Source organism: Helicoverpa armigera, chromosome 8 (genome assembly GCF_030705265.1).
Source record: "Helicoverpa armigera isolate CAAS_96S chromosome 8, ASM3070526v1, whole genome shotgun sequence".
NCBI lineage: Eukaryota > Metazoa > Arthropoda > Insecta > Lepidoptera > Noctuidae > Helicoverpa > Helicoverpa armigera.
Genome location: NC_087127.1, coordinates 7,415,967 through 7,443,098, shown reverse-complemented (window position 1 = coordinate 7,443,098; position 27,132 = coordinate 7,415,967). Strand labels below are relative to the sequence as shown.

The 27,132-nt window shown below is 36.5% G+C and overlaps 2 protein-coding genes across 5 annotated transcripts; one reads left to right on the top strand and one right to left on the bottom strand.

Annotated features, from left to right (window-relative positions):
- The first annotated feature begins 329 nt into the window (after nucleotides 1-329).
- On the top strand, nucleotides 330-4,413 carry LOC110374774 (ovarian-specific serine/threonine-protein kinase Lok). The gene is made up of 9 exons (XM_021332638.3): nucleotides 330-629; nucleotides 1,691-1,820; nucleotides 1,899-2,035; nucleotides 2,118-2,245; nucleotides 2,321-2,446; nucleotides 2,520-2,723; nucleotides 2,799-3,010; nucleotides 3,109-3,310; nucleotides 3,399-4,413. The coding sequence occupies exons 1-9, from the start codon at nucleotides 404-406 to the stop codon at nucleotides 3,669-3,671; spliced, it is 1,638 nt and encodes a 545-aa protein (XP_021188313.3). The 5' UTR covers nucleotides 330-403; the 3' UTR covers nucleotides 3,672-4,413.
- On the bottom strand, nucleotides 4,400-27,132 carry Spin (spinster). Of its 4 annotated transcripts, none has more exons than XM_049838507.2 (10): nucleotides 26,594-27,132; nucleotides 11,638-11,834; nucleotides 11,333-11,484; nucleotides 10,709-10,909; nucleotides 10,282-10,413; nucleotides 8,081-8,342; nucleotides 7,012-7,110; nucleotides 6,105-6,294; nucleotides 5,864-5,894; nucleotides 4,400-5,716 (listed from the first exon to the last, which is right to left on the bottom strand). In XM_049838507.2, the coding sequence occupies exons 1-9, from the start codon at nucleotides 26,796-26,798 to the stop codon at nucleotides 5,875-5,877; spliced, it is 1,458 nt and encodes a 485-aa protein (XP_049694464.2). In that variant the 5' UTR covers nucleotides 26,799-27,132; the 3' UTR covers nucleotides 4,400-5,716; nucleotides 5,864-5,874. The 4 variants fall into 4 exon arrangements, with proteins under 4 accessions (XP_049694464.2, XP_049694465.2, XP_021188318.3 ...); XM_049838508.2 differs by having other exon boundaries at nucleotides 5,868-5,894; XM_021332643.3 differs by lacking the exons at nucleotides 5,864-5,894; nucleotides 8,081-8,342 and adding an exon at nucleotides 9,459-9,720 and having other exon boundaries at nucleotides 26,594-27,131.

The following is a 27,132-nucleotide window of genomic DNA, read 5'->3' as shown; positions in this document are numbered from 1 at the left end:
ATTTTTTAGGGACTTATGTTGCTCAGTTTTTTTTTTCTAATTTAGCGCAATTTAATTGATTGTCTAGATGGACCCTTAGAATGCAAAGTACTTCAACGAGCTCATAACTTTTTAAATAAGTTTAATATCTGATTTGGAGGAATATAAATGAGTAAAATGTGTATATTATTTTATAAGTGTATAAATATATTTTTAAAGAACTTACTTCCAGCTACTGGAATAAATGAAATATTCTCTATGCTCTTGTCTCGAATTCTGCCCGTGTGCATCTCTAGTTAGTAGTTACAATGTATTATCTATGGTTGCACACAGCATTCTCTGTAATTCTACATTATCTGTAATTTAAAATAAAAAACTTCCTCTCAGCTTGACCGGGCGCTGAAATTAAAGAAACAAAACTTTTATGAAACTTTTCTATGTAAAAATAGAATACATAGTAGCAAAAATGGGGGATGATCTGCTTCCAGACAGTGCAAACACTCAGACGCAAACTCAAAATTCCCAAATCGACTGGAGTCAGCATAATACTCCATCTTTCATTCCTACGATATGGGGAAGACTATATTCTACAAAAGTTTCTATTACTGGGAAACACTGCTGGAAGAGCGCCCAATACCCTGAATATTTTGGTAAGATTATGTTTTTTGTATTAATCATATAGTCAATCATCTCAATTCTCCCGTTTCAACCATTTTCTAAGCTTACCTTCAACATGTTATTTTTTTATCTTTCTCTCTAGACTTCTGGCTACCTTGTTGGAAGTCACAGAAACTTTAACAAACTAATTTTTAATACATGGTTTTCCACTTTTTTGTACATATTTTCTAACCAAAAGTTATACAAAAGTTCATGCACTCCATATTTAAAGGCATCCATTATAAACTTCTGAATTGTTGCCTGCAGTTTTACTAGTTAGGTTAGTCTAGTTTTTCATTTCTATCGTATAGAATACTTAAAAATAAGACGAAAACCATCTGGGCACCTTTTGCCTAGGACCAACGGTTCACCTGAAAATGAGCACTGAAGGTCATTGTAAACAAAGGCAAAGTCGACGGAGCCCCGCTGCGCGGGGCTCCTACTTCTGGGTGGTTTAAAAAAAAATAACCACGGGGTCTGCAAAACCCCGCCATCCCCTTCGAACCTAACCTGTCCGAGTCGGGGTTGCCCTAAGTCGAGGTTGCCAGTCGACGGAGCCCCGCTACGCGGGGCTCCTTGGTCCTAGACAAAAAGTGCCCAGATGGTTTTCGTCTTATTTTTAGGTATTCTATACGGTAGATATGAAAAACTAGACATTTTCAGAAATTTTCAGTCAAGTCCCAAAAGCCTTGCACACCCTTTGCTACACTCCAACCCACTTATGTAAAACCTTTGTTCTTCTTCCAAAGTTGTTTGTTTGGCAACACTACCTGCTTCTCTTTTCACTCGTCCGTGGCGGAATTGTCGACACAGGCATCAACAATTTGCCATAAAGAAAAATAGAATAGAATTCAATGTTTTCGAAATACCTACATTTTCTAAAATTTTACTATGTATCTAATTTGATGTAATGATCCTTAAAATTGATATTTTCATTCTGGAAACCATACCAGCTCCTCATAATATCACAGATCTTCCATGGTCTGGTATAAAGTTGTGTTCACTTTTCCAAAGGCACTTCGAAAATTTTGTAAGTGTACAATGTCTTTCACAGATCTCATACAACCTGAATTTACTTTGGGAAGGGCCCTGACCTGTACCTTTCCTATGAGAAAGGAAATAATTAAAGAAAATATCATTAGAAATGTTAGCAAGAATCACTTTACTATAACAAGGGACATGTCGTAAGTTTATGTTACATTTGTGTTTCGAAACACAAACTCTTAAAAGTAAAGTTTATAATTAATATGCTCAAATTTTAGGGAGCCACTTTGTCCTTCTATTATTACTGATTTATCATACAATGGCACTTTTGTCAATGGGGAATTGATTGGCAAAGGCAAGCGCCGAGTGTTAGATGACAAAGATGAGATATCAATCACTCATCCTGTTGTAAAAAGTGAGTAAAGTTAACCCAATTTCAAAATACTAAATTTTTTTTTGTTTGACTTTTTATTTTATTTTTTTGTTTTTGGTTTCAGTTTTCATTTTTAAAGATTTGCTGAAGAATGAGCAAGACCAAGTTCCTAAAGAAATATCAAAGAAATATTATATCTCAAGGACATTGGGTCAGGGTGCCTGTGGCATTGTAAAACTGATTTATGACAAAGTATTATCTCTTCTTTTTATTTTTTTCATATTTTTCTTCTTAGAATATTATAATACAACATTATGTGATTTCCAGGTTACTTGTTCAAAATATGCTATGAAAATAATTAAAAAGAGCAGACTGACTAATGGACATGTAAACCATTTGAATGATCCAGAGAAAATTATGAATGAGATCAATATCATGAAAGCTGTTAGACATGTAAGGATACATTAAAAAGCTACAAAACAAGTTAAAGAACTACTATTTTACTAAAATTGTTCATAATTTTCAGCCTTGTATAATCGCTACTGAAGAAGTTTTTGACTCCCGTGATGCCGTCTTCATTGTCCTGGAACTGATGCAAGGAGGCGAACTGTTTGACAGGATTACTAAGCAGGGACATTTATCTGAACAATTCACCAAGTTCCTATTCAGACAAATGGTGTTAGCAGTCAAGTATCTCCACTCTCAGGGCATTACTCACAGAGATCTGAAGGTATTTATTTATTGTACTCTTTTGCCGTCTATTCTCAATATTGGAGAAAATTTAACTTTGGGTGCCCATTTCCAGCCTGAGAATGTATTACTTGAGAGTCAAGACGATGACACCTTGGTCAAAATAACTGACTTTGGCCTTAGTAAGTTTGTTGGTGAAGACAGTTTCATGAAGACTATGTGTGGAACACCATTGTACTTAGCTCCTGAGGTGCTCAGGGCAAACGGACAGAGGAGCTATGGCCCTGAAGTTGATGTGTGGAGTCTGGGAGTGATCTTCTTTGTATGGTAAGATTTTTCAATGAAATTGGCTGGTGTAATTTTAAATTGTATTGTATGAAGTTTGCATTAAGTGATGATTGTATTATCCACTTAAATGTTTACAGTTTGGTTGGATACCTGCCATTTTCGGCAGACTACAAAGACATGACTCTCAAAGATCAAATTTTGAGTGGAAGATACAAGTTCTCGCAATCACACTGGCGCGGTGTCAGCCTACAGGCCAAACTCCTGATGAAGAGAATGCTCACAGTGCATGTTGAAAGGAGGATCACTCTCAATCAAATCCTGAACCACTGCTGGATGCAGGTGACCTACCTTGCTTTACTATAACTTTTAAGGTCACAAGTAACACACTTACTAACAGGTATAACTATCTTGTGTTTTCTTTTAACAGGACCATGATGTCATCATCCGAGTAGAAAAAATACTCTCACAAAAAGGAATAATGACAGGCATGACTCAATTAACTGTTTCTTCCTCTTGTGAGGATGATGAGAACGGCAACGCTGACACTGTGACGGTCATAAGGTTGGTAGCAACCGGAAAACGAGCATTGAGCGATGACTACAGCTCATGTGAACCAATTCCTAAGAAATTGAGAGTTGGACTCTCTTCTGACAAACATGATGAAACTACCTCAACAAATAGTTACAACTCAGATGACTAGATTTGTGACAAATCTTTTATTATTTGTTTACTGGTTCTAATAATTATTTTGTCATATTTTACACAATTATGAAAAATATTGTGACTACATTCCAATGATGGAAGTACAAATAATTTGTGACGGGTATTTCTTCCTTTTAAATACCATTCTATTTTGAATAATTGTTGTTGTAATGATTAATTATTTCTATAATTTTGTTCAACAAGGACATGTGATATTTTTAATGTTTCTCAATTTTAATTAGTCTTGTTTTGTTAAGAGTTACTTAATATTTTTATGTTTAGTGTGAATTGAACACACTGAAAATATTTGACACAAACAATTATAAGATGTGTCATTACGCTAGATGCGAGACATTTTGTTTTTTAATTATAATGAATCTAATCTCAGAATTTATTTTAATGTATGCATGTTAACTAATTGCAGTGTCAACTAGTTTTTGTAAGTGCCATATAATGCCAGGTGCAAATAATTCGTGTTTTATAAGCAACATAATTTTTTAAGTACTTAGTTAAGGAGTCTACAAATGGTTGACTTGTTGTTTGAACAAATCGGATCCTAATGATTACATACAAGCTGATTTTAATACGTATGAATAATTATTTTAATAAGACTATTGGTAAGCTTACGATTTGTCCGCCTTTGATACCACCGGCTTAGTTTTACATCATGTTAAGTCTTGTTGATTATTGAAATGATAATTGGTTTTATTGTCAATAAAACGAAAGTTATCGAAAATAAATTATATTTTTATTTCAATTCCATGAGATGCTATGTACACATATATGTACAAACAAGATATTGTAATTATTATATTATTTGAAAGAAATTTCGAAAATTAAATTTATTCAGTCTTCTACTATATTCAATACAGTTTAACTTTGTCTTTCTACAAAGAAATGCTTGAAACAATAATAAACATTACTACCTTAATTAAATATTACACATAAATCGCTCCATTTAACTAACACAAAACAATAACTTATGTCAATATCTTATAAACAGCTGAGAAACGTCAATCCTTCCTGATTTGTAGCTAATTAGGAGAGAATCAAACATCTGTACGGTAATTCATGAGCTTGACAAAGTGCCATAACTCTTCAACAAAAAGTCAAAATAAAAAAAAACGTTTCATATTTATGCACGTACAGGCCTCTAAAAGTGTTAAATTGTCACACAATAGACTATACACTAAAGACTTCCATAACAGTTTTATAACAAACCGTATATTATGTGCAATAAATTGTTCGACAACTATTAATAATCACGTCGAATGTACTACATACATAGGAACTTCAAACGACAATTATTGTTAAACTGCATGAATATTTTCATTCTAGAACACTGTGTAAACGAAATAATAAATTAGGTAATACACAAAATTTTCGCATCAATTATTCGTTAATTAATTATCTTTAACAATGAAATAAATACGTCAATTTTCTAACAACATGCTTGAGGAATTAATCCCAACATGAATTATTGTTACGGTTATAAGTGATTCTATAATATATACTTTACAATTTTATTTATATTGATACAAGATAGAAAATATCTAAGAACGCATTGCATTAATTTTTATTTTAACAGGCACATGGCTTCTTAATCAAATAAGTAACAATAGCTACTGTGATGCCTAGTTTCTAACTACTTACAATCACACATTCGTTTTCCCACTATAACATAACCAACCCACGTTTTAGCAATATGCCTTACTCAGTCTTATTTAATAAGTGTTATAAAAATTAAATTACTATAATTATTTTAACTCCTCTTTAAGCATATCGAGCGATTCGAAAATGACTTAGGAATTAAATAGAAAATGGTTTTAAGTTTCGCAGTAGGTATTTTCAGCAAGGACGAGGAATTACAATTCTTATAGTTATTTAACTGTAACAACTTTCTCTTTTCCAAGTGTCCTTTCACAGTGCTCTCACTAATAGAGGTAATTGTATCCAAGTTGAACGCTCGTGGCGTTTATTCACCTCCACCGACACCGTCTTGGGCTGGAATGTGTGATGGCTCCGTTGATTGCGCCTCTGCTTCTGTTAAAGGAATTTCGAATTATTATCATGTTTAATGTGCTCTGAAATGTTGGTAGTTTGTTCCCCACATTGTCACCAAAGCTACAGTGATGCAGATGCACAGTGCACAGCAAGCAAGCTCCATTCTTATTGAGCTGGGGGACTCACCTACCACGATACTACATTACTTTTGTAGAAACTGAAACAATGTGAACAGTTTCGGTGATAGTTTGCAGATAAAAGCGATCTATAGCAACTATTAGCGGACGCGGTTCTAAAAAGCTAATCAACCGTCCGACCAAGAAATAAAATGTTTTTCAAATATTTTATTTTAATACTTTTCACTGTAAGCAAAACAATTTATCTTCTTGATTAGTTCACAAGACAAACATATAGGAACGTAACTCACCAGCAATAGCTCGTTCGACTCTTAACTTGTCTCTGACAATGTATATTGCTGTTAGCAGGAAGAAAATGCCTCCAATGACTTCCACGAAACACGTCACGAACAGCGCATATTGTAGAGACTTGAACTGTACAATTTGGCTTGGCACATCAGTATGTACAGGTGATAAGGATATTTTCAAGCTTTCTGATATCTATAACAAGAAGAAAACACCAAATTAACAAATACAAAAGACTTTGTGTTTTACTACGATGATGATGATTGTTTACGACGATGGTGCTGCCAGATCTTCTCTCGCAAACGTATGATCTATGTTGTTGGATCATAGGTTTGCGAGAGAAGGCTGGTCAACAATTATTTACACTACTAGCTGGTGCCCGCGACTTCGTCTGCGCAGGTTTAGTATTTCGAACAATATGTTTACAAATTGTAGCCTATGTGTTATTCTGATGTATAAGCTATATTATTGTAAATTTTCATTAAAATCCATTCAGTAGTTTTTGCGTGAAAGAGTAACAAACATCCATACATCCATACATACAAACTTTCGCGTTTATAATATTAGTAGGATTGATACGACTTTCACCCGCGAATTCTACAACCGAGGGCGTATTGTCTCGGATAAAAAGTAGACCATCTCCAGGGTACCTTGCCGGCTTTAGGGTGAGCGAGTTAGCAAATAAAACTTTCATATCTATACTAATATTATAAAGCTGAAGAGTTTGTTTGTTTGAACGCGCTAATCTCAGGAACTACTGTTCCGATTTGAAAATTTCTTTCAGTGTTAGATAGCCCATGTATCGAGGAAGGCTATAGGCTACTTTTTATCCGGTACGGGAAGTAGTTCCCACGGGATGCGGGTGAAACCGCTGGCAGAAGCTAGTTTATAATAATTAGTAGCAGAACTTACCACTCCAACTATGTAGGGGCTTCCAGCGTCTCCAAACATATGTGATATTAAGATTTGGAAAGCTTCAGCTGTAGACCGTCTTGGAGGAATCACCACATACTGCAATATAATGATTATATTAGCAAATTATTATTTTCAAAAATTTTGTAAGAATGACAACACAACACAGCATTCATTTCTCACAAACTACGAATAACTAAATTGCATGCAGCTAAATACTAACCCCCATAAAAAATGTTGTTGTCAGTTTCTGTGTTATGGAAAATCTTTATTAAAATACTTTTATGTTTAATAGCTGGAAGTCATAACTACTAATAATTGAAAACAATGAAAGTAATTAAGCATATCAATTTAAATAAGCGCCATCTGTACTGTTTGTTTGTAACTAGTTGTCTCAGTACAAATGATGAACACTAAAATACTAGGCACTAAAAGCTAACACCAACAGATGGCGCTGTTACACATACACACATTGATATCGGTCCACCGACTTGTATGATCTAAAAATATTCCAATGAGACCACAAGTTTCGGTTGATCACAACTTGGCAATGGTGAGCCGTCAATATGTGCTAATGAGTGACTGATTCAATAATTTTTTCAAGCATCATAATGTACAAAGCAATAAATAAATAAGTAAACGATGCAAACACAAACCATGCTTTTTTCGCACGCATGCACTATTGGTTTTCATAACCTATCTATCTGTCGATTTTAATTCCTATCTCTAGGAATCACTAGAGATAGGAATTTGTCAATATTTACCTGTAGCGACCGTACCCAATACTCTTTTTGTTGTTTTGCTTACTAGAGATAGGATTTTGACATTACTTGTTTGGGACAATGTCAAAATTAAATCTTTAGCAAGCAAATCGACAGATGGATTGGTTATTGAAATCCATCGTTAAACCATAAGAATCCAATAACCTGATAGGTAAAAAGACTACTAGCACAACACAAATAATAAAAACCACCTCAATAGGCGACCCCTGAACGCGATCAGTTTTGTAGGCTGTGAACGACAAAACTGAGAGCGATCCAGAGGCTACCCTGCGGTCGTAGTCTCTTACCAGCAACATATCGGCTATAATTGACCAGTTGAGATTCAAAGCGACTTCGCCAATAAACATAAGGACGAAGGGCGCGTAGAAGTAGCCGTCAGTGAGGAGGATCGCGAGGGTCATGGCCGGCGCGGAGACGAGCAGGCCGAGCCCGCAGATGACGGGGTGCGCGCGCGGCCAGCGCTTGAGCAGCGCCGCGCCCAGCCACGCGCCCAGCGGCACGCCCAGCAGCCCCGCGACCATCGTGATCACGCCGAACGTTAGCGACACCCTTCGTGCAAAGTCGGACCGGTCAGCATGCACCTCGTACAGCGAGCATCACCGCGCACAGAGCCACCGACTTGCGCGTTCATCGCAGCGGACATAGGAACACGGGAATTGTTACGTCAAGGGACCATCTCTCAAATTAGTCCCAATTTAATAGCTTTTTGCTTGCATGATTTAGCGCATCCACATAGTATACATTTTTTCTGGACACTTCTGTGTAACGTATCAACATTTGAAAAGATTGTTAAATTATTTAATTTTTTAAATATTTTCCCCTGTCCCGCAAAACTGAACTGTATATAAAAAAAACCCATAGTTCCTATTCCGTAGTAGTGTCCGACTGAACACCTCATTCGGTGGCTCTATACTTGCATGTTTGCTAATGACATTTCTATTAAGTTTGACGGTTGACTCACGCGCTCATTTTGGAAGGTACTCAACTGGTTTAATATAGCTCTCGGGATTTTGGACTAATTAAAAGACTAAGTTAATTCGAAATCTGCACATGGTCGTAGCCGAGAAACATTAATGAAAGTCTAGATATTCGAATATTTGTCAATTTCATCTAGCATATCAATATCATGCTAAATATATTGCAAATATATATTTATAAATGATTTATGAAAATTTGGAATTCCATACAAAAATCCTGAGATAATGTATGGTCACAAGACTAACCATTCATGCATTTTAATTTGAATAAAAGAAAATAAATGAGTGTAAACAAGTTTTGAAAAAAAAAATTACACGTAATTGCCATGATGGAAGCTTGCTTGATTACATAATTATGTATTATCAAAGCGGCATTCTCTACAATTAGCATTATGATGAAATGATTGTATCGTAAATTCCCACACAACATGATAAATATCGTTACAAATAGAATGAAGTGTTGCGAAACCGCGTCATCTCATTGGAATATTTTCTCCAGAATCAGTACGAGCCGGTGATCGATTTCTGCTTTAAATAGCTTGCATGTGCTGTCGAGCATGCAAGCCGGGTCCCAGCAACGTGTCCGCCTCTGCGTCATCTTAACACGAGAATAACTACATACTGCAATTCGGAAATGACTCGTGCGCGACACTTTGCGGGGAGCCCACAATAAACAGAAAGCGCTCACCAGAATGATGTCGGCGACAATCGACCAGGTAAGGTTGAGGGTGGTCATGCCGACGAATATGAGAAAGTAGCTGGTGCCGACGTGGTAGCCGACGGTGATGAGCGCCAAGTAGACGAGCGGCGCGGAGGCGAGCAGCGCGAACCCGCAGATGAGCGGGTCGCAGTCGGGCAGGCGGCCGCGCAGGCGCTGCGCCAGCCACGAGCCCAGCGGCACGCCCAGCGCGCCCGCCGCCATGCCCACCAGCCCGAACTTGTACGACACGCTGCCGCCACAAGCCGCCCACACGTTACACATACCGAACACGAACAAGCCTAACCCTAGTCTTACATCTATCGGGACGACGTGTCAAAGGATTTTGAAGGAGTTAGTGTCTATGTAATGATGGTGAGTCAGGATATCATTGAAACGAATTTAAACGTCAACCTGAAGCATTACAATTTATTTCTTACTATTAAGTACGAAAAAATTTTGAATGCCCTTTGGCAAAAAATTAAATCCTCTGCCACACCGTCCCAATGCGAATAGGTCTTACATAATACGGATACGACCTTTGATTTCACTGGTACTAGATCGAAGTAGTCGTTTGGGTTATGTACATTTTACGGACACATAAAGCAATGACCAATCCGAAGATATCTTGCCTATCAATTAGTTGCGGGGATCCAATACAGCGATGAACAATCGAATGCTCTGCAATGGTTAGTTATTTCATCGCCTAATTTTTTTTTCATGTTGATGGTTAAAATGCAATTTTCGTTTAGAACCTAACGCTTTAGATTTTAGAACTTAAAGGTATTTTGACCTGGCATTTGTTGAGACTCACCTGCCTAGAGTGATATCGACATCAGGTTGCATGCTCAGCCCCAGGAATATGAACTGAGGTCCCCACCACGCGAGGGCGCCTGTCACAAACGCTACACATGTGAACGCGAGCGTCGACAGCATGAATGAAGGACTGAAACACAATACAGCCTGATTTTAGGAAGATACGTCGAAAATTTTGCACCATACAGCGGCGAAGTTTTGAGAAGAATGCCACGTAACTTGGCATTTTATTTAGGAGCCATTTCATCACTAAGAACTGAACTGGTTTAGTTGAACTTTTAAAATCGTGTCTTAATACTGTCTTTCAAAATTACACCGACTTCCTTTTTATTCTCAATGAGACCAGCTTAATTAATAGGATTAAGTCGTTAAGTCAATGAACCAACTTTCTTAGTTCATTCCGTCCGTTAAATTAAAATACTTACTTCTTAACAAGTGCTTTGATATCCTGGCTGTAAGTGGTTGGTTTCATCTGACTGTCCTCAGCCTGCCCCCGGGCGGGGTCCTGGAGTACCGCAAGAATCAATACAACGGCCGCAGCACCGAGGAAGGGGGTGATACGGAGACCCCATCGCCAGTCATGAGCTGCGGCTCCCGCTAAAGACCCCACTATGTAACCAAGACCACTGAAATAGGGAAAAATGTCTTGGTATTATTATCATTTTTCAGTTAAGTCAACATGGGTTTTTCCTGCCATAGAGGAAAATACATTCTATGCTTGATATGAGCGGGCGAGTGGTTTATTTTACGTTCTGTAAATTTCAATTACGATATTTACCAGAATATTTCCTTTTCGGTTCTCAAATCACGTTACCTTACCAGGATAATCTATTCTCATATTATAAAGAGGAAAAAAAATTGTTTGTTTTAATAAATATTCAAAAACTACTGGACGGATTAAAAAAAACGTTGGAACACTCTTTCCAACTGACATTTTATAACATAGGCTATATTTTATCCCGATACGGGAGCAGTTTCCACGGGACGCGGGTGAAACCGCGGGAAATCGGCTAGATTTATATAAAGTAAGTGCATTGTAAGTTTGTTACCTGCCAACGGGTATGGCGAAGTAGAAGAAAGCCAACATCTTAGAGCGTACATTTCCCACGAAGAGATCGCTAATGATTGTCGGTGCGATCGTCGAGTACGACGCCTCGCCGATACCCACCAACCCACGAAACGCAGTAAACAAAACGAAGTTCTATAATAAATAAATATTTCTAGATTAATATAAGAAAAGTGTTGATGAAATATGTATAATAGATGGCCTTTAAAATTGTGCAATATCAGCATGACAAGGCTTTTAAAATCTTAAGTTTCGTCATGATTATTATCAATAAACAATCTCACTTACGTGTACGAAAGATCCCATTAGGGTGGTCAAACTCCATAGCCCCACTCCAAATGCCATGATATACCGCCGCGAGTACCTATCTCCAAGGTACCCGAATATTGGCGCGAACACCATGTACGCCACCACGAACACAGTCTGAAGGAACCCGGCTTTGTCATTGCCTATATTGAACTCGTCTTCGACATCATTCAGCACACCTAAAAATAGATGAAGTACATCATTAGTCAGATATTCGTTGTTATTGTTTATGTTCTTTTTAATTATAGCATGTTTTGTTTAGTCGCGCCTCCAAAAGGGGGCGTGATTTCCGCGTACCAGAATCAGTCACGTGCATTGAGCAGAAGTCTTGCATAACGAGACCATAGAGTCATGAATAATATAATTCTGCCTCCTTAACTCCTGGGTTCTACGGGTTTGCGGTTAAGGACAAATTTTATTACCTAACTACGATTCATTTTATATTTATGCATTATGTAGTTTAAAGCTACAAATTAATGTAGAGCTATGTTGGCAATATTATCGTGAGCACGTGGTAATCTATTGTGATAACACTGCGCTGTTGATTGTAGAAGAATGTTTGAGTCACAGCTTCACAGGTGTTTCCTGAACAATTTCTAGTTAGATATTTTAAGGGAATTACATAAACAGCCAACAATATTACGTGCAGTTTGAAACTAATGTTAGATATTCGACAAGAAATGTGCTTGAGTAGAATTGAAGCCAAGTTTTTTAGCGGCCTTGTAAAGGTGAGTGGCCTCACATTCGACAGTTACAAAGTATGCAGGATCATAAATTGTGGTAAAGCGATGCTCAACTCAGAGATAACTGACGCAAGTCTAGTGTGGACGTGACAAATCTGAGAAAGATACGTAGATTTGCCGGCCAACTGGCCAATATTTATATAGAACTCGACAGGAAGGTGTGGTTTGCACGCAAAATACTCTTGGCACTGGCCGATAGTACTAAATAAACAGACTAACATGAGGGATCTCCGGTTCAAGTGATACGATAAGTAAACAGAAGACCTGCCTATCTATCACCACGTCTGCGTCCACACAATACCCGTTTGGGTAATCGATTAAATTAACATGGAGCACCCAGTTGATTCGATTATCATAAAATACGACGAGTCACGCGTAAGACTGACGTGCAGCTAATATGTAAAATGTATACCTACTAAATTACTTCTGAATTGGTTTAAATTATGTAATTGAATTCTCATTACTTACATACTTAAATTATATTCTATTTTCCAAGTATTTTTCCTATTCAATTTTTCTTATTATGTACTTAAGGCAAGTACATGTAAAATTGTTTGAAGTGGCTATGCATGCATAAAATCTTCTAATGAAAACATAATGAAAATCGCATAATGTTCTGAAAGCACATGTTTGCCTTTTGTAAACACACATACAATCTAATATTGTCATAGACTTTTTTCATGCATCCATAAAATATTAAAAGCACAGTCTCCTGATATAAAACCCGTATCGTTTTGACACCTCTATAAATCATTTCTTTTATTACAGTGTCCCTATTATTTGCCCCGTCGTTGTTTGCTGAAGCCCCCAGCTTTTATTCGGTCCACGTTTGAGTGCTTTTATTTTATTTTTCAATACGTATAATAATATTTTTTGTAGTACGGAGTGAATGTAACGGTGTAACACTTTACGTAGGTAAAGGTGGAACCATATCAAGGTTAATAAAATGTTATACGTCAGCCGTACACGTACGTAAGTAAACCAACAAGTAACAATATGTTTTCTTCAATGAGATTGGTTAAACTAAAATTCGTTCTAATTTTTTTTTAGGCATTGAAATATGCAATACTCCTTTCAACATATGTATTTATAGACAGACGTTACGGATATTCAGAAGCCAAAAAGTCTGAAAACCAGTCTTAAGAAGGGGTGTCAAGTTGCCTGGGTTGTGGAGATAGGTTAGACTGGAAGCCGATCCCAACTATCTTAGAGAAAGGCTAAGCATCTGCCGATGAAATAATACTTATTTCTAATTTTGTACCTTAACGGAAAACTCTAAAACAAATGCCTATTTCCAAGTAACATTAAAAACTAGCTTGTTTCCCTCTTCGTCTAGGTAAATATATGTTTACAAAAAAAAAAACATTTTAATTGGATGGTGATCCCATGGTGGGCTGTTCTGACGTCATCCTAGACTGGAGTGGCGTGATGTTAATTTAATAATAGTAAAGTTAAGGTCATCATGACGCTCATTCACAGCAATTTCAGTCGCAAATTACATGTGCAAAGGCTAATTAATGTGAACTTTAACTCTGAAGACATACCTACTATTTTTGCATGATATCTAAACATAGCATGCATACCTAACCAACCAATAAAGGTGTCTTATAAAATCTTTACTAAATTAATTGTAGATATAAATATCTCTAAGACGTCTGTGATTTAATCCTAGATTAGACTAAGCAAGCAAGACTTGAGCCTTCGTTTAATTTACGGCTATTGTTAATTGGCATTGGGCTTTTGCTACGTCAATTATTACAATATTAAATACTCTGTGAATAAATCTACTTTTATTATTTAAATCATTAACAAGATTATTGTCTTTAGAGAAAATAATAATAGCCTCGTTTTTTTCGTAATAAACTGGTTTTGGACTTCGATCTTTATAAAAAACTGTGGTCATTGGTGCGAGTTTTATGTTGACGTGTTTCTCACAAGCTATGCTCATAACGCCAATAGAGTCATGAATAAATTCATATGCACACGATAGACGAACGGGGCACTTGAATTGATTCTGATTAATTTATTGTTTGTAGGTATATCCTCGTTTAAAATATGATATCGCCCGTACATAACCAATGAATACGACTTACTAACGCCGGACAAATAAATATTCATTTAAAAAATTGATGGTTGCAGTGCAGTGCTACACTAATGTCAGACGGACATATTTATGAATGTCAAAAAACAACGGACCGAATTTGACTTTAAAATTGGGGATCAGGATCATATGTACGAGCATACCTAATAATAAAGATGACTTAAAGGTTTGATTGAACGCCTCATCAAAGTATTGCGGCCCGTTTAACCCTGTAGGGCAGTGGTTCTTAACCGGTGGTCCGCGGACCACTGGTGGTCCCTGGAGGCATTCCAAGTGGTCCGCGAAGCTTAGCTTCGCGACGTTGCTATACGTTATCTTACTTAATTTTTATCGACTTATAATTGCGAGCGGGGGTTTTCGCATGGACGTATATCGGGTGTGTCGTACCTAGTCCCCCCATTCATGAAAATGTATGTTTTTGGTAGAAGTCCGATAGAAATTTCGCGCTCGCTTCGCTCGCGTATTCAGAAACTATATTTTGGCATTTGTCAACAAAGAAAAAGTTAAGTACGTTTGGGCTAAATTTTACGTAATATTTAGTTGAAGTCCGATAAAATATCGAGCTCGCTTCGCTAGCGTATTCAGAAGCCATATTATGACCCTTATTTTTGCATTTGTTAACAAACGAAACGTTAAGTACGTTTGGGCTAAATTTTATGTAATATTCAGTTGAAGTCCGATAAAATTTCGCGCTCGCTTCGCTCGCGTACTCAGAAACTATATGCCGTTATTTTTGCATGTGTCAACAAACAAAAAGATAAGTACGTTTGGGCTAAATTTTACTTAATATTTGGTTTAAGCCCGATAAAAATTTCGCGCTCGCTTCGCTCGCGCATTTTGAAACAACATAGGCCGACATGCGTTTAGCTTTGAATAGAACTGACCCAAAAATGCAGTTTTTTTTAAATAAATAATAAAGAAATGAGTGCTAATTTAGGTAAACCGATGAGGTGGTCCCTGGCAAGAAAAACTTTAGTAAAGTGGTCCCTCATGTCAAAAAGGTTAAGAACCACTGCTGTAGGGTCAACATGTTAAAGGGGAAAGGTGACACCGGCCAATTTGCTAACGAAAAAAAATGCATTTCTTTGGGTAGCATTGTTTGCTAAGTATTATATTTCCAATTTTAATTTGGTCCTGCTTTAAATTATGTACCTACACTTATTATGTGAAAAGTTCACAGCAAAAATAAAAAATCCAATGTCAAGTGCTAAAATACCCATACGGAAGGATCATTCATCAATCATCTACAGTTATCTTCACCAGTGCCATGCACGAATCTTAGATAACGTTGAGCCTCCTAGTAACCTATAAACGAAGTTGGTTTAGTCATATAATTCTGAAGATACCACATGCAGAAGGGCTTATGAAATGCCGCAACAAACTTTGTAAAAAATGCTTCTGTCTGTAGTTATAGCGTTTTTTTATCAAATCGGTGTTTTTGTTTATAAGAATGCCTTCATCATCAAGATTAGTGCGGTGACCTTCATAGTGGGCGTCGAGTCGGGCAGCGTGGCGAGTCGCGCGATCATACGGATACGCTACGTCATCCTCGGTGTGCGACCGGCGGCGCGTGGTGGCAGCACAAGCGCGCGAGCACGCCCGCCGGTCGCCGGCAAACGCACCGGCTTCGTACATCACGCCACTACAACCACCAATCAGCAATGAGAGATTCGTGGCGCGAAGCGAACCATTGCACGGCGAGCTACTCGTGACGATGACGACGACACACGGGTGTTTTCTCGGTCATGACATTATGACGAAATTCACGTTTATTTTTACACCCCCTAAATCACTGTTGCTGATCTACGTAGTCTTCAGTTATCTAACCATTTTAAAATTAACCTCAGCTACGGGATTCAAATCGAAGAAAAATTATGTTTAACTTCAAATAAGAAATCTATTTACATCCAAATAATACCTACATCCCTTCCCTAACATGTAATAAAATGTTTCACGACAGCGTTGTTATTGCAAATGGGAGACTTGCAGAGATTGAATGCCGGTTTTCATTTCCGTCGAATAGACATTCGATTACTGGAGGTGACAGATCACCCTTGGGGTTTAATAAAATTTCGATCACCGCAAATAGGATCCCAATCTCTCATAAGCAAAGAAAATATTCTGCGACTTATTTTGCTAGCCCTACAATTCCGATCTCAATACATAATTTAAATTGTAGAGTTAGCGACGTATTGTAAAGGAGCCGTGATTCAGTCAGCGTAAATCTGTCGTAGTCGGAGGGCTATTTTAGAGCTACGTGATGTCTGAAATAAAAATATGTAATGGGCTTTAGGAATCACTTGGTAATAAAAGCTGTTCAAGCGAGGTGTTGTTAGAATTAATTAAAAAGCGTTCTTGGGAAGGCCCGCAAATAATAAATTATTGCAACTTTTTTCGATGACACAAAACATCCCACTGGCATTGTATTGAGCATCCCTCTTAGCGCCAGGTAGAAGTATTTGGTATTTATAGTTAGTAACACTTTCAGTGCCAGAGCGTCTGCCAAGTGTGTAAATGGAGTACCGTCATGCCTAGCGACAAGTGTGTCAATACTAATTTTATTACGTAATGCTGTTACTTATCAGTGAACAGTTATTCGCTTTTTGAACTAGGTTCTACGGTTCTATGTTACAATGGTCCGACTTATCGATAAGTATCGAGAAGTAATTTAATAAGAAAATCTCATAAACAGCTAACAAGAAGTCATAACGAATGAGTTTTGCTTTTCTAATGGATATGACAAAATGCCGCATAACTACTGCAGTGGTTATGTAATTTGGAAAACTATCAATGGCGGTGACTCAACGAGAGTTCATACATTACTCGCAAATCTTGCAATGAAGCTGTTCAGATTGGGGAATCGATCCAACTAACGAGCAGAATACTTAGCGCATTATAATGCGGTATCTGTAATTAATGATATTGAGCTAATATCTTTTTAATTACTACTACGCTTCATTTTGACAATTCACGGACATTATTTTCTTCATTTGAAAATCCAAATGATATACACGACCCAACATATACAACAATATAGGTACATAAAGGACCCCTAAAAGTTTACCCAATAAATAAAAGAGCTACATCAAACTAGTTCTAGACAAATGTGATCAAGCATCATCATGCAACTAATTACAATATTCATAATGAAAACGCTGTAATTGTGAAATTTCAGTGAACAAATTAGGTTAAGGCCTCTCTGACAATAATGTATTGTATTCAGTATTTCTACAGCCGTCTACTTAGTATTGATTGCAAGCACTTCTACAAAATTTCCAGTTACATACATACCTACTATATGCACTAACTTGTATGTTGTACTTATATGCATATATGTTATTGTGCAACGTGGTGCAGCAAGTGCACTGTCAATACCGGGAACTAGAGGTAACCTAACCTGGAGTATCCGCTTACAAAGAACGTAGGTGCATCGAAAATTATTTATGAATCAACAAGCGATAACAATATTGCCACCCGAATTTAATTTTGAACACCATGATTGTATAACTATGGTTTTTTTACCAGCTCCATAAAATTAGCCTACTCATCTACTCAATCAACACTCATAAAGTAACCGTACATGACACAAAAAATTAAGAAAACTGCTTTCTAGTTTTATGACTTCAATTAAGGTTAAAAGCGGTTTTAACCAGCTGCACCATGCTCCAGGGTAATTAATAATAGTATACTACAGCTGACTAATAACAATACCCCGGTCGAGACAGACAATACTAATATGAAATATTGTTAGAACAATAAATGTCAACCACCTGGTGCCCAGAGCAATCTTGTACACAAGTTCAATAACATAAACAAGGCACATATCAGTCTCAATAAAATGCTTGGTAAATATCTAAATATAACTACAATTTTATTGTGTGTATTATTTATAGGTCTATAAACTCTGTGCTTCCGGACATTAATCTTCTACTAGATAGCAGTAATGAATCAATTAAATTTAAACCGAAAAGGTTATTACATATTATACAGAAGCGTATAGGGGGAGTGTTTTTACATAGTCCTAAAAACATTTGCAAAACGGTAGGGCTGCACAAATGGGCGCGATTCAAGTGGTTAAAATAAAGATTGCCACGTATGCTAGGCGTCGTTTTTTCTAGGAGGGTGAACCTCGCACCCTATTTGCTAAAGGGCGATTACGTCGACACAACAACGATGTTCCCACACTATGTTACTAAAGAGAAATGGCCCTTTACTTTCTCTGTATTACCAGATACACGCATTGCATTAGCGTGGTTACAAACATATGTAGTTTATAAACTGTGAGATATTTCCGAGAAGTATGAATTGAAATAGAAGAATTTCCATGTGTTATTCATATTATGAAAACAAAGCCTCAGTGTGTGAAATGATGAGGTAGGTCATAAGAATAATATTGACAGAAAGCGAAAACACAGCACTGATAACTTTCATTTGCACACGTGCGTCTAGTAAACACTAGACAACTGCTGGTCTCACAAAGGCTGTTGATTTTTAAATCTCATTTACGTATCCTAGAAACAACATAAAACAAGTAAACAGATAAGCTTACCATTTGAAAGCTAAAACAGAAATGAAGTACCTAACAAAAGTTTGTGGCCTGTATGAATCTCAACTAACACTAAAATGTTGAACAAAAAAGGAAGATCGGAAATTGTTCTATTTACTGCAGACAAGTGGATAGAAAAACACTAGCCTTGGACGTTTTTATCAATGTTATTACGTACCGATGGAATTCAAAACAACTATAATTGTCATGCCAAAATTAAACTTGAAGCTGTTTTGATTGCATAAATGTATTGAAGGTGAAGAAGATTTTGACCCTAGACAAGGGAAAAGTATATTATCACCAGCCTTTTTGTCGTCCTACTACTGGGCACAGGCCCCTCTCAACTTAACAAGAATTCACATGCCGTGGGTATAATTTCAGAAAATCAAACGTTCGTTTGAAAACATTGCAGTAACAGTAAAAGCAAAAAGGGTAAAGCTAAAAATTCTTAGAGGAACAGACACAGAGAGAATATTGCATAATTTCGGCATCTCAGTGTACATATCTATTCGTTAAAAATATGTTTTGCAAGCAACAGTGTGACATGGGCGCAGAGCCAGACTGTGTTACTTTCATCCCGAGTCCCGATTGGATTGACTGGTTTCGATTTAGATAATTGCTGGCCGCTACCCCGCACAAGTGATCATATCGCTTGCGAGCAAATCAAACAACTGCCAATTATCGGTAGTACCCGTATCTATGGTAAACAAACATTGATCCACTTGACAGCGACCGTCTTCGCTGGATAAGCTCGAAATGTTGCAATCCAAGCGGCAAAATAGATACGTAGGTACATCATTTTTATCTTTAACACCGATTTAGCAGACTTTACTCTGGCTGGACTATGTACTCTCTATCTAAGAATTTTATTACTTTTGTTTACTTGAGTCTTGGGTCACGTATTGATATTTGGCCTACAAAGCAAAATAATATACCTCGCTAAATTCAATTCACTTATTCCGTTTTTGTTTGCCTCATGTGAAATGTAATAAACATAAAACTTTCCTCGAGTAATGACTGAATGATCCCATACAGATCATTCACACCCAAACTCGGTCGAAACCATAAAGTTATTCAATTCTAATTAATATTAATAAATTCTAATTATCTTATTAAACTTGATCCCAGAATGAAACTGGTTATGTTTATTGCGATGCATTAAATATTGATAAACTATTTATAAATGACATGGACCTTTTATTATGTTATCTTAAATGTGGAAAGTTTCATCTTTTGACTGAAACGATAGACTTTTATCATAGTAAAGCAAGGTCAGGTCAGGTCTAGTCTACATTGTCGTGTGATTGATAATCCAAGTTCCTATTCTATTCATTACAATAGTACCTACTAACTTTTCCTAAGACATGCGAATGTATCCATTTTTGTAGTTCAACAGGCATAAATATTATCGTCATCTGTTGGTTTACTATCTCTAAAGTCGGAACTAATTGGGCCCAAGTGGAGTCTCGATGGGCTGGAGGGGCACTTGAACCATGGGCCGGTGCACAAGCTGTATCTACGTTATTATGCACAGCTGCATCGCATCAAATCAAAGCATCTACTGTTGGGAGATGCACTGGACTTCCAGCGTGAGAGATCAATTGCTGTACTTACAAAATCAACTTATTGTCCGCAACACATCATTTCAATAGAAAGGTCTACATTATGTTCAATAGTGTACAAACACGTGCGTGTTCTCGATAAACAAGATAATTTAAGATGAAAACGTGCATATTCTGATACTTTTCCTAAAGTAGTGGGCAGAGCTATTTCATCATCCCACAACACAGATAAGATTGATAAACATCGTTATCAGAAACTTGCCTTAGTCAAATGTTGCAGTAGCATAAGGTGCTTTATTATAAAGCAGACATTTAAGGTAGTCACTAGAAGAACAAATATTTCAAAGCAAACCAAAGCTATTTTCTGCTTTTTTGTCCACTGTGTTCGTTTAGCCGGAAATCTTCTTTGATCTCCAACCACATGATACAGACACAACTCGTTTTGATGGTTAGACATCACAACAACATTATCCCATAAAAGTTTCTCTAAGACGTTTTTTCCCCACAAGAATACCACAAAGTAATAGAATATTTTCCCTCCTATTCAATTCTCTCAAGTTTATAAGACAATCCGTTTAAACGACGCAAAGGCGTCCAGGCTTTTACGATTTCTTGTAACCCTTGGCTCTGCATTTCAGCCTTTGAAGAATTTGCTCTACCCGAAGCAATTTACGATTTACATCTAAAGCCACTATAAAACGTTGCCATCAGGTGCTGTGGCATACATACGATATATTATGTACAATGTACATCAGCCGGCAACAATCTAGCAGAATAAAATTTTCAATTAACAGACACACGTGTCATTCAACAAGCATCGTCTAAAATCATAGAATATTGTGGCACGCACAAAAAGTGGCGTCAGTAAAAGATACCACATTTTTAACCCCTCACTGGGCGCGGTGCGCAGTAAAACTAATAACTTCCTAAGCTTTTACATGTTTAATTTATTAAACGATGTGCACACACCCGGATCCCATAACAGACGCGATGAAATAGGGTCCAGAGAAACCCTTGCATTTTTTATGATTCTGATGGGGATTCCGTTTTTTTATGAAGTAAATGACACAGTGTTACATTATTATTAAAAAGTATGATTAATAAAATGTACTTGTTTTTATTTTTTAAACTTGTGGAAAATAAACCGTGTACGGTAGTATAATCTGCATTATTAGCGTGAATCTTTGTAGTAATTATCGCAAACCAAATTGCTGATGGTAACCAAGTACGCGCTACCTGCAACGTGCTCTGCGATACCATTGAAGAAATTATCATTATAAGTAATATAATATTAAAATACCCCGAATAAATATCATGGTTTAGAATTAAATCACAGCTATAATTTCCATACCACTGGTACTATGACTGTTAGTACGACTGCCACATATCTTAATGATGCGCATGATTACTAATGAATGAGTCAACGTGCGGTAAAAAACAGGTGGATAGACAAACAATACGTAGCGCAATTCTTATCTTCGTTGTGAATGGTCACGAGATTAGGAAAACAAAACGCTGTATGATTAATACATGACATTACTAAGATAACAGTTATCTTAATTGCCTATTTAGGGACCTATTGATTAGTTTCCAAATATTTGTCCATATTTTTATATGTCAATATAACCCACAAGTGCATGGTTTCAGGTGTTTACTAATTAGTATTGATTTGTGACCGCAGCCCATTGTTACTTAAAAAGTATACTAATAACATACTCTATGGTTACCTACAGATGAAACCGCATTAATTATTTCATTATTTGAGGTAAATAAAATTGACACTGGTCTCCCCTACTAAGGATACAGAACAGATATAATTAAAGTTGTCCAAAACAAATTGGGCTCGATGATTGCTTAGATTTTAATCAAGATAATAATATTTGTAACATGTTACTGTGGTGGTAGCTTGTGAATTGCCCTCCGGGGAAATCAACCCTCTGCACCCTCCATTGATCGCGTCAATGACGAAATATTCTTTGGCTCGCGGTTATTGACATAAGCAAAAAAGTACCGAATGTTTTCTCCATATTACTACACAATTTTTTTAGGGTTCTGTTGCATAAAAAAGGAAAAATTTACACCTGTAAGATCTTTTCCAGTCTATTTAATTAAGGGATATCACGCGTCCTCCATTACCTTACTACATTTTATATTTATCCGAACAAATTCCCAACCAATCCACAAACATTTAAGTATAATGCCTGTTCCATATTTAAATGGCTACATTGTATTCGGTAAAGAATGAGAACCCACGCACGTGAGTAGACACTGGAGATTAGTTCTCCGATTACGTGACTTCGACACACCCTGGGCGTCCACCATTCATTCATAGAATTTATTGACGTCTAATACACACTATTATCAAATTGTTTAACATAGAAAGGAGTATACATTACGGAAATATAAAAGCGGTACCGACGACGACAGCGACTTTAAAAAACCCTTAGAAACGCGATTAACCTTATCTGACCATGTTTCGAGTGGCGATAACCATTCGAAGCGCGCATCTATTCCTTACGAAACACGTTGTATTCCTTGACAAAAATGTTATTGACAGAACAACTCTAACCTGTCCAGACTACGTCACATTAAAAGGCTCTAACTGCCCACGTATACAATCGTTCTTGGTGGGCTTTTAAAGATCCTGGCCGCTTTTGAAACTTAAAAAGTCGTTGACATCAATCCTGGCTTACCTCGAAATGTAAACGTTACATAACATAAGCAGGGTTTTGAATATATTTCGTAACAGGATTCCTCTTGGAATTTTAAGTAGCGACCTAGCGAGCGACAAGAAAATGCATCCAAGATAAAAAGGATTATTCATTAATCTATTTTAGAGCATGCCTTGGACGCGGACGCGGGAGGACGCAGTTTAATTTCGACATGAAAACATCAACCGCACAAAATGTTTTGATGTAACAAAGACAAAGATGTGCCTAGCTGTGTACTTTCTCTGTGATTTTTAAATTGTACCAAGTAAATATTTTGATTTATAGCGGTATCATAGATAGGTATAAGACTTCAAAATACTGTGCCAGTTAGGGTAAAAAAGTGTAAATGGAAGGAATCCAAATGAAATCAAAAAGGATGACAATGACTAAAAGGAAGTGGGCTTTCTTCTTTGAACACTTTATTATTTCAAAGGAACCTATTACAGATATCGACGTAGGCCCACCTGCTTGTATATGCTGGAGTGGACACTTCACTAATAGAATTAAGATAAGAGGTAATGATATTGGTATGCTCTCTGTATAGACTTATTCTTAGTAAAAATTCATAGGACTTTTTTTATATTTACCCAAAAAAGTTATCGGACTTCCAGGTAGTACAAAAATATGATCATATCATTTATCAAAACCTGTTTCAAAACATGACAATACTTAAATTATTCTCTTGTTAGTTAACTATAAGATTCACCATGGAATATTTTTAGCTGGGAGTTTTGGCATTCATAAAGATAAGATAAAAATAGTTTATGGTTAAACAAAGCCCTTGAAAAATACCAGTGACGAACCATTTTACATCATCAGTTAGAGATTTGAGCGAGGGGTTAATGAAAAGTATAAAGAAGTGACTAATATTAGAGCGGTTATTTCATCTCCATGAATCATCCGGTAAATTATGGAAGCAAACGAGATTTGCGACCCCCTAATTCGCGTAAATAAAATCGATTATGATTAAATTATGACATTATTTTGAATTTACATAACAAAAAATTTATTAATTAACAATTATGTGAATGACAAACGTAGGTAGGTACCTAGAACGGCCAACGGTATTGTTTACCTGCATGTACCTAATGAAATTATGACCATATTTATAAATTAGAAATCCAATGCGTAAATTTTAGTCGTCGCGTTGCCCTTCTCCAGTTCCCCGCTACATTAACGTGTAACAAGGACGTTAGAAAAAACGTTGAAATCGACATAAAAAAACCGGCCAAGTGCGGGTCGGACTCGCGGACGAGGGGTTCCGTACCAGAGCAAAAATTATTTTATTCTACTTCCGTACCCAAAGGGTGAAACGGGACCCTATTGCTTTCGCTCTTCTGTCCGTCCGCCCGTCTGTCACCAGGCTGTATCTCATGAACCGTGATAGTTAGAGAGTTGAAATTTTCACAGATGATGTATTTCTGTTGCCGCTATAATAACAAATACTAAAAACTAGAATACAATAAATATTTTGGGGGGCTCCCATACAATACAACAGACGTGATTTTTTGCTCGATATCGATAACGGCAACAGGTTTATGGAATGTATTGTAAATAATTCTGGAACGTTTTATAAATAGTACGGAACACTTCGTGCGCGAGTCCAACTCGCACTTGGCCGGTTTTTATTTACGGGTTCCGTACGCAAAAGGTGAAACGGAGTCCTATCACTTGGTTATCAGGTATTTTTTCGCTGCTATAAAAACAAATACTAAAAACTTATAATTGTTTAAGGGGGCTCCCATACAACAAAAGTGATTTTAAGAGTTTTATAAATACGGATAGGTACGGAACCCTGTATGCGTGAGTCCGATCCGCACTTCACCGGTTTTATTCGGATCTTCGAAAGTCAGTTTTGTTGGTAAAAGTTTTGATAGTGCATTTGAGCTGCAGTCTAAGTAATTATACAAACAGTATGTTATCAAAGTGCTTAATCCAGCTATTCTAAACACATTGTATAACTATCAATAAGAAATAGACATAACATAATGCGGAAGTTGATTGCAAGAAATAATAATATTATGGACATTGTTAGTATGTAGAATGTGTACACAAATAAATGATTTGGTTTTAAGTTCACGTCTAAAAAAATTATTTTACTTACTTTTACCTGCATCTTCGTTTCTAAGTTAATTTAAAAGAATTTCATTTGCATAACTTAGAAAAAAATGGCTACTTTTGCATTGTTTTACCCTGTTGGAAGCTGGGTTTTTTTAAATCCTTTCTTAATGCTCCTAACTGGTGTTCCTTACTGCTATGTTGTAAGGAAACCCCTATGCAAAATTTCAAGTTTCTAAGTTATAGTTATATTATAAGAATACGTTATAATCAGTTAGCATCTCTTCTAAAATGAGTAACTATAGAAGTTACGGAATTAGTTGTTGTTAAAATATTTGAACATAAACCAGGTCAAGATCATTACGTAGCTCAAATATTGAATTGAATTTAGTATTGTTCTTGTGTCTCTTATACAGCAGCTCAGTTTGTTGTAGACACAGCCTGATTAAATCATTTGTTTTAAAATAAAATTAAATGTGTGTATTAATAGTGCCTAATATTATTCCACAATACCATTGTAGCTAATTCGCAGATAAGCCAATGTCATTTGATAAAACTTTTATAGATTATGCAACTAAAAGGCACTTATTTTTTTGCAGATAAGATTTCAAGCTTATCTTTTGTTACTAAAATATAATTTGGCAACCAAACATTTCTAGCACAAAGAGTTTGTATTACAAAGTTTATAGTTAGAGTCCATGAACTTTTTTATTTTAATATTCAAAAAGTGGTATTTGAGGTATCACATATTCACAAGGCAGTCTATTCTTAATTTCCCAGTTATCAGACCAAATACTTTAAGATTCCACAAGAATTTGTATTGCTTTAACTGTTTCTATCATCAACAATTACTACTATGTGATTAATAACCAATAACACACTGCTGCTAGAACTAAAAACCTAAAAATGTTGATAAAATTATTTTATAAGCATCCACTAAGAATTTTCAGACAGCTTATGAAATTCATAGATAAATAAAACAAATGCAAAACCCATAGGGTTCTAATAGGATGTGTCAATTGGAAAGTAAACTAAGGCTGTGAGTCGGTAAATGAAAACGCTGAAAGCCGGCACTAATCTTCCAGTGCTTACCCGTGGTGGTCTATTCTGGCAATAGTTACATAAAACAAGTAGGTTAGCTATTGCCAGTATCTTGATTAGCATAGCTTTCTTGAAATTTATAGAAACTATGTGGTTAAGCATTTGACTGAACTTACCAGCAAGGGTGAATCTGTCCATATAGTTGATAAGATTGACGAAACACAATATTCCGACAGTCATGTATTCGGCGAACGATACTTCACTTAGATTTTCTCTTCTCCTGGTCTGCTTCTCTTGCAATAGTGCAGTGGCCGATTCATTATCACTGTTTATAACAAGCTGCTGATTCGAAGTGTTCGGGGTTATGCCACTTTGGTCCATGTTGCCTACGCTACTGTAACACTAGCGAAGATTTCCTGTAAAGTATGAGCTAGCTATGTAACCAACTATCACTTTCTTGGACTCCAAATTTTCTATCGCCAAAGTAATTGGTTAAATAAACACATTAATTTAAACTGTAATACTGTTACTAATAAGAATAAACTGAATATAATATTAATATATAAAAATACTGTAGAAGATAATATTTTATTAAAGGAACTCAAATCATGATTTGACGTTACGAACACCCGTGATGACAACTCAACGTTCGTGACGTGAATATTTTTGAGTTGACCATTCGCCGCGAGTCGACCTTCCGAACGAACCTGTGACC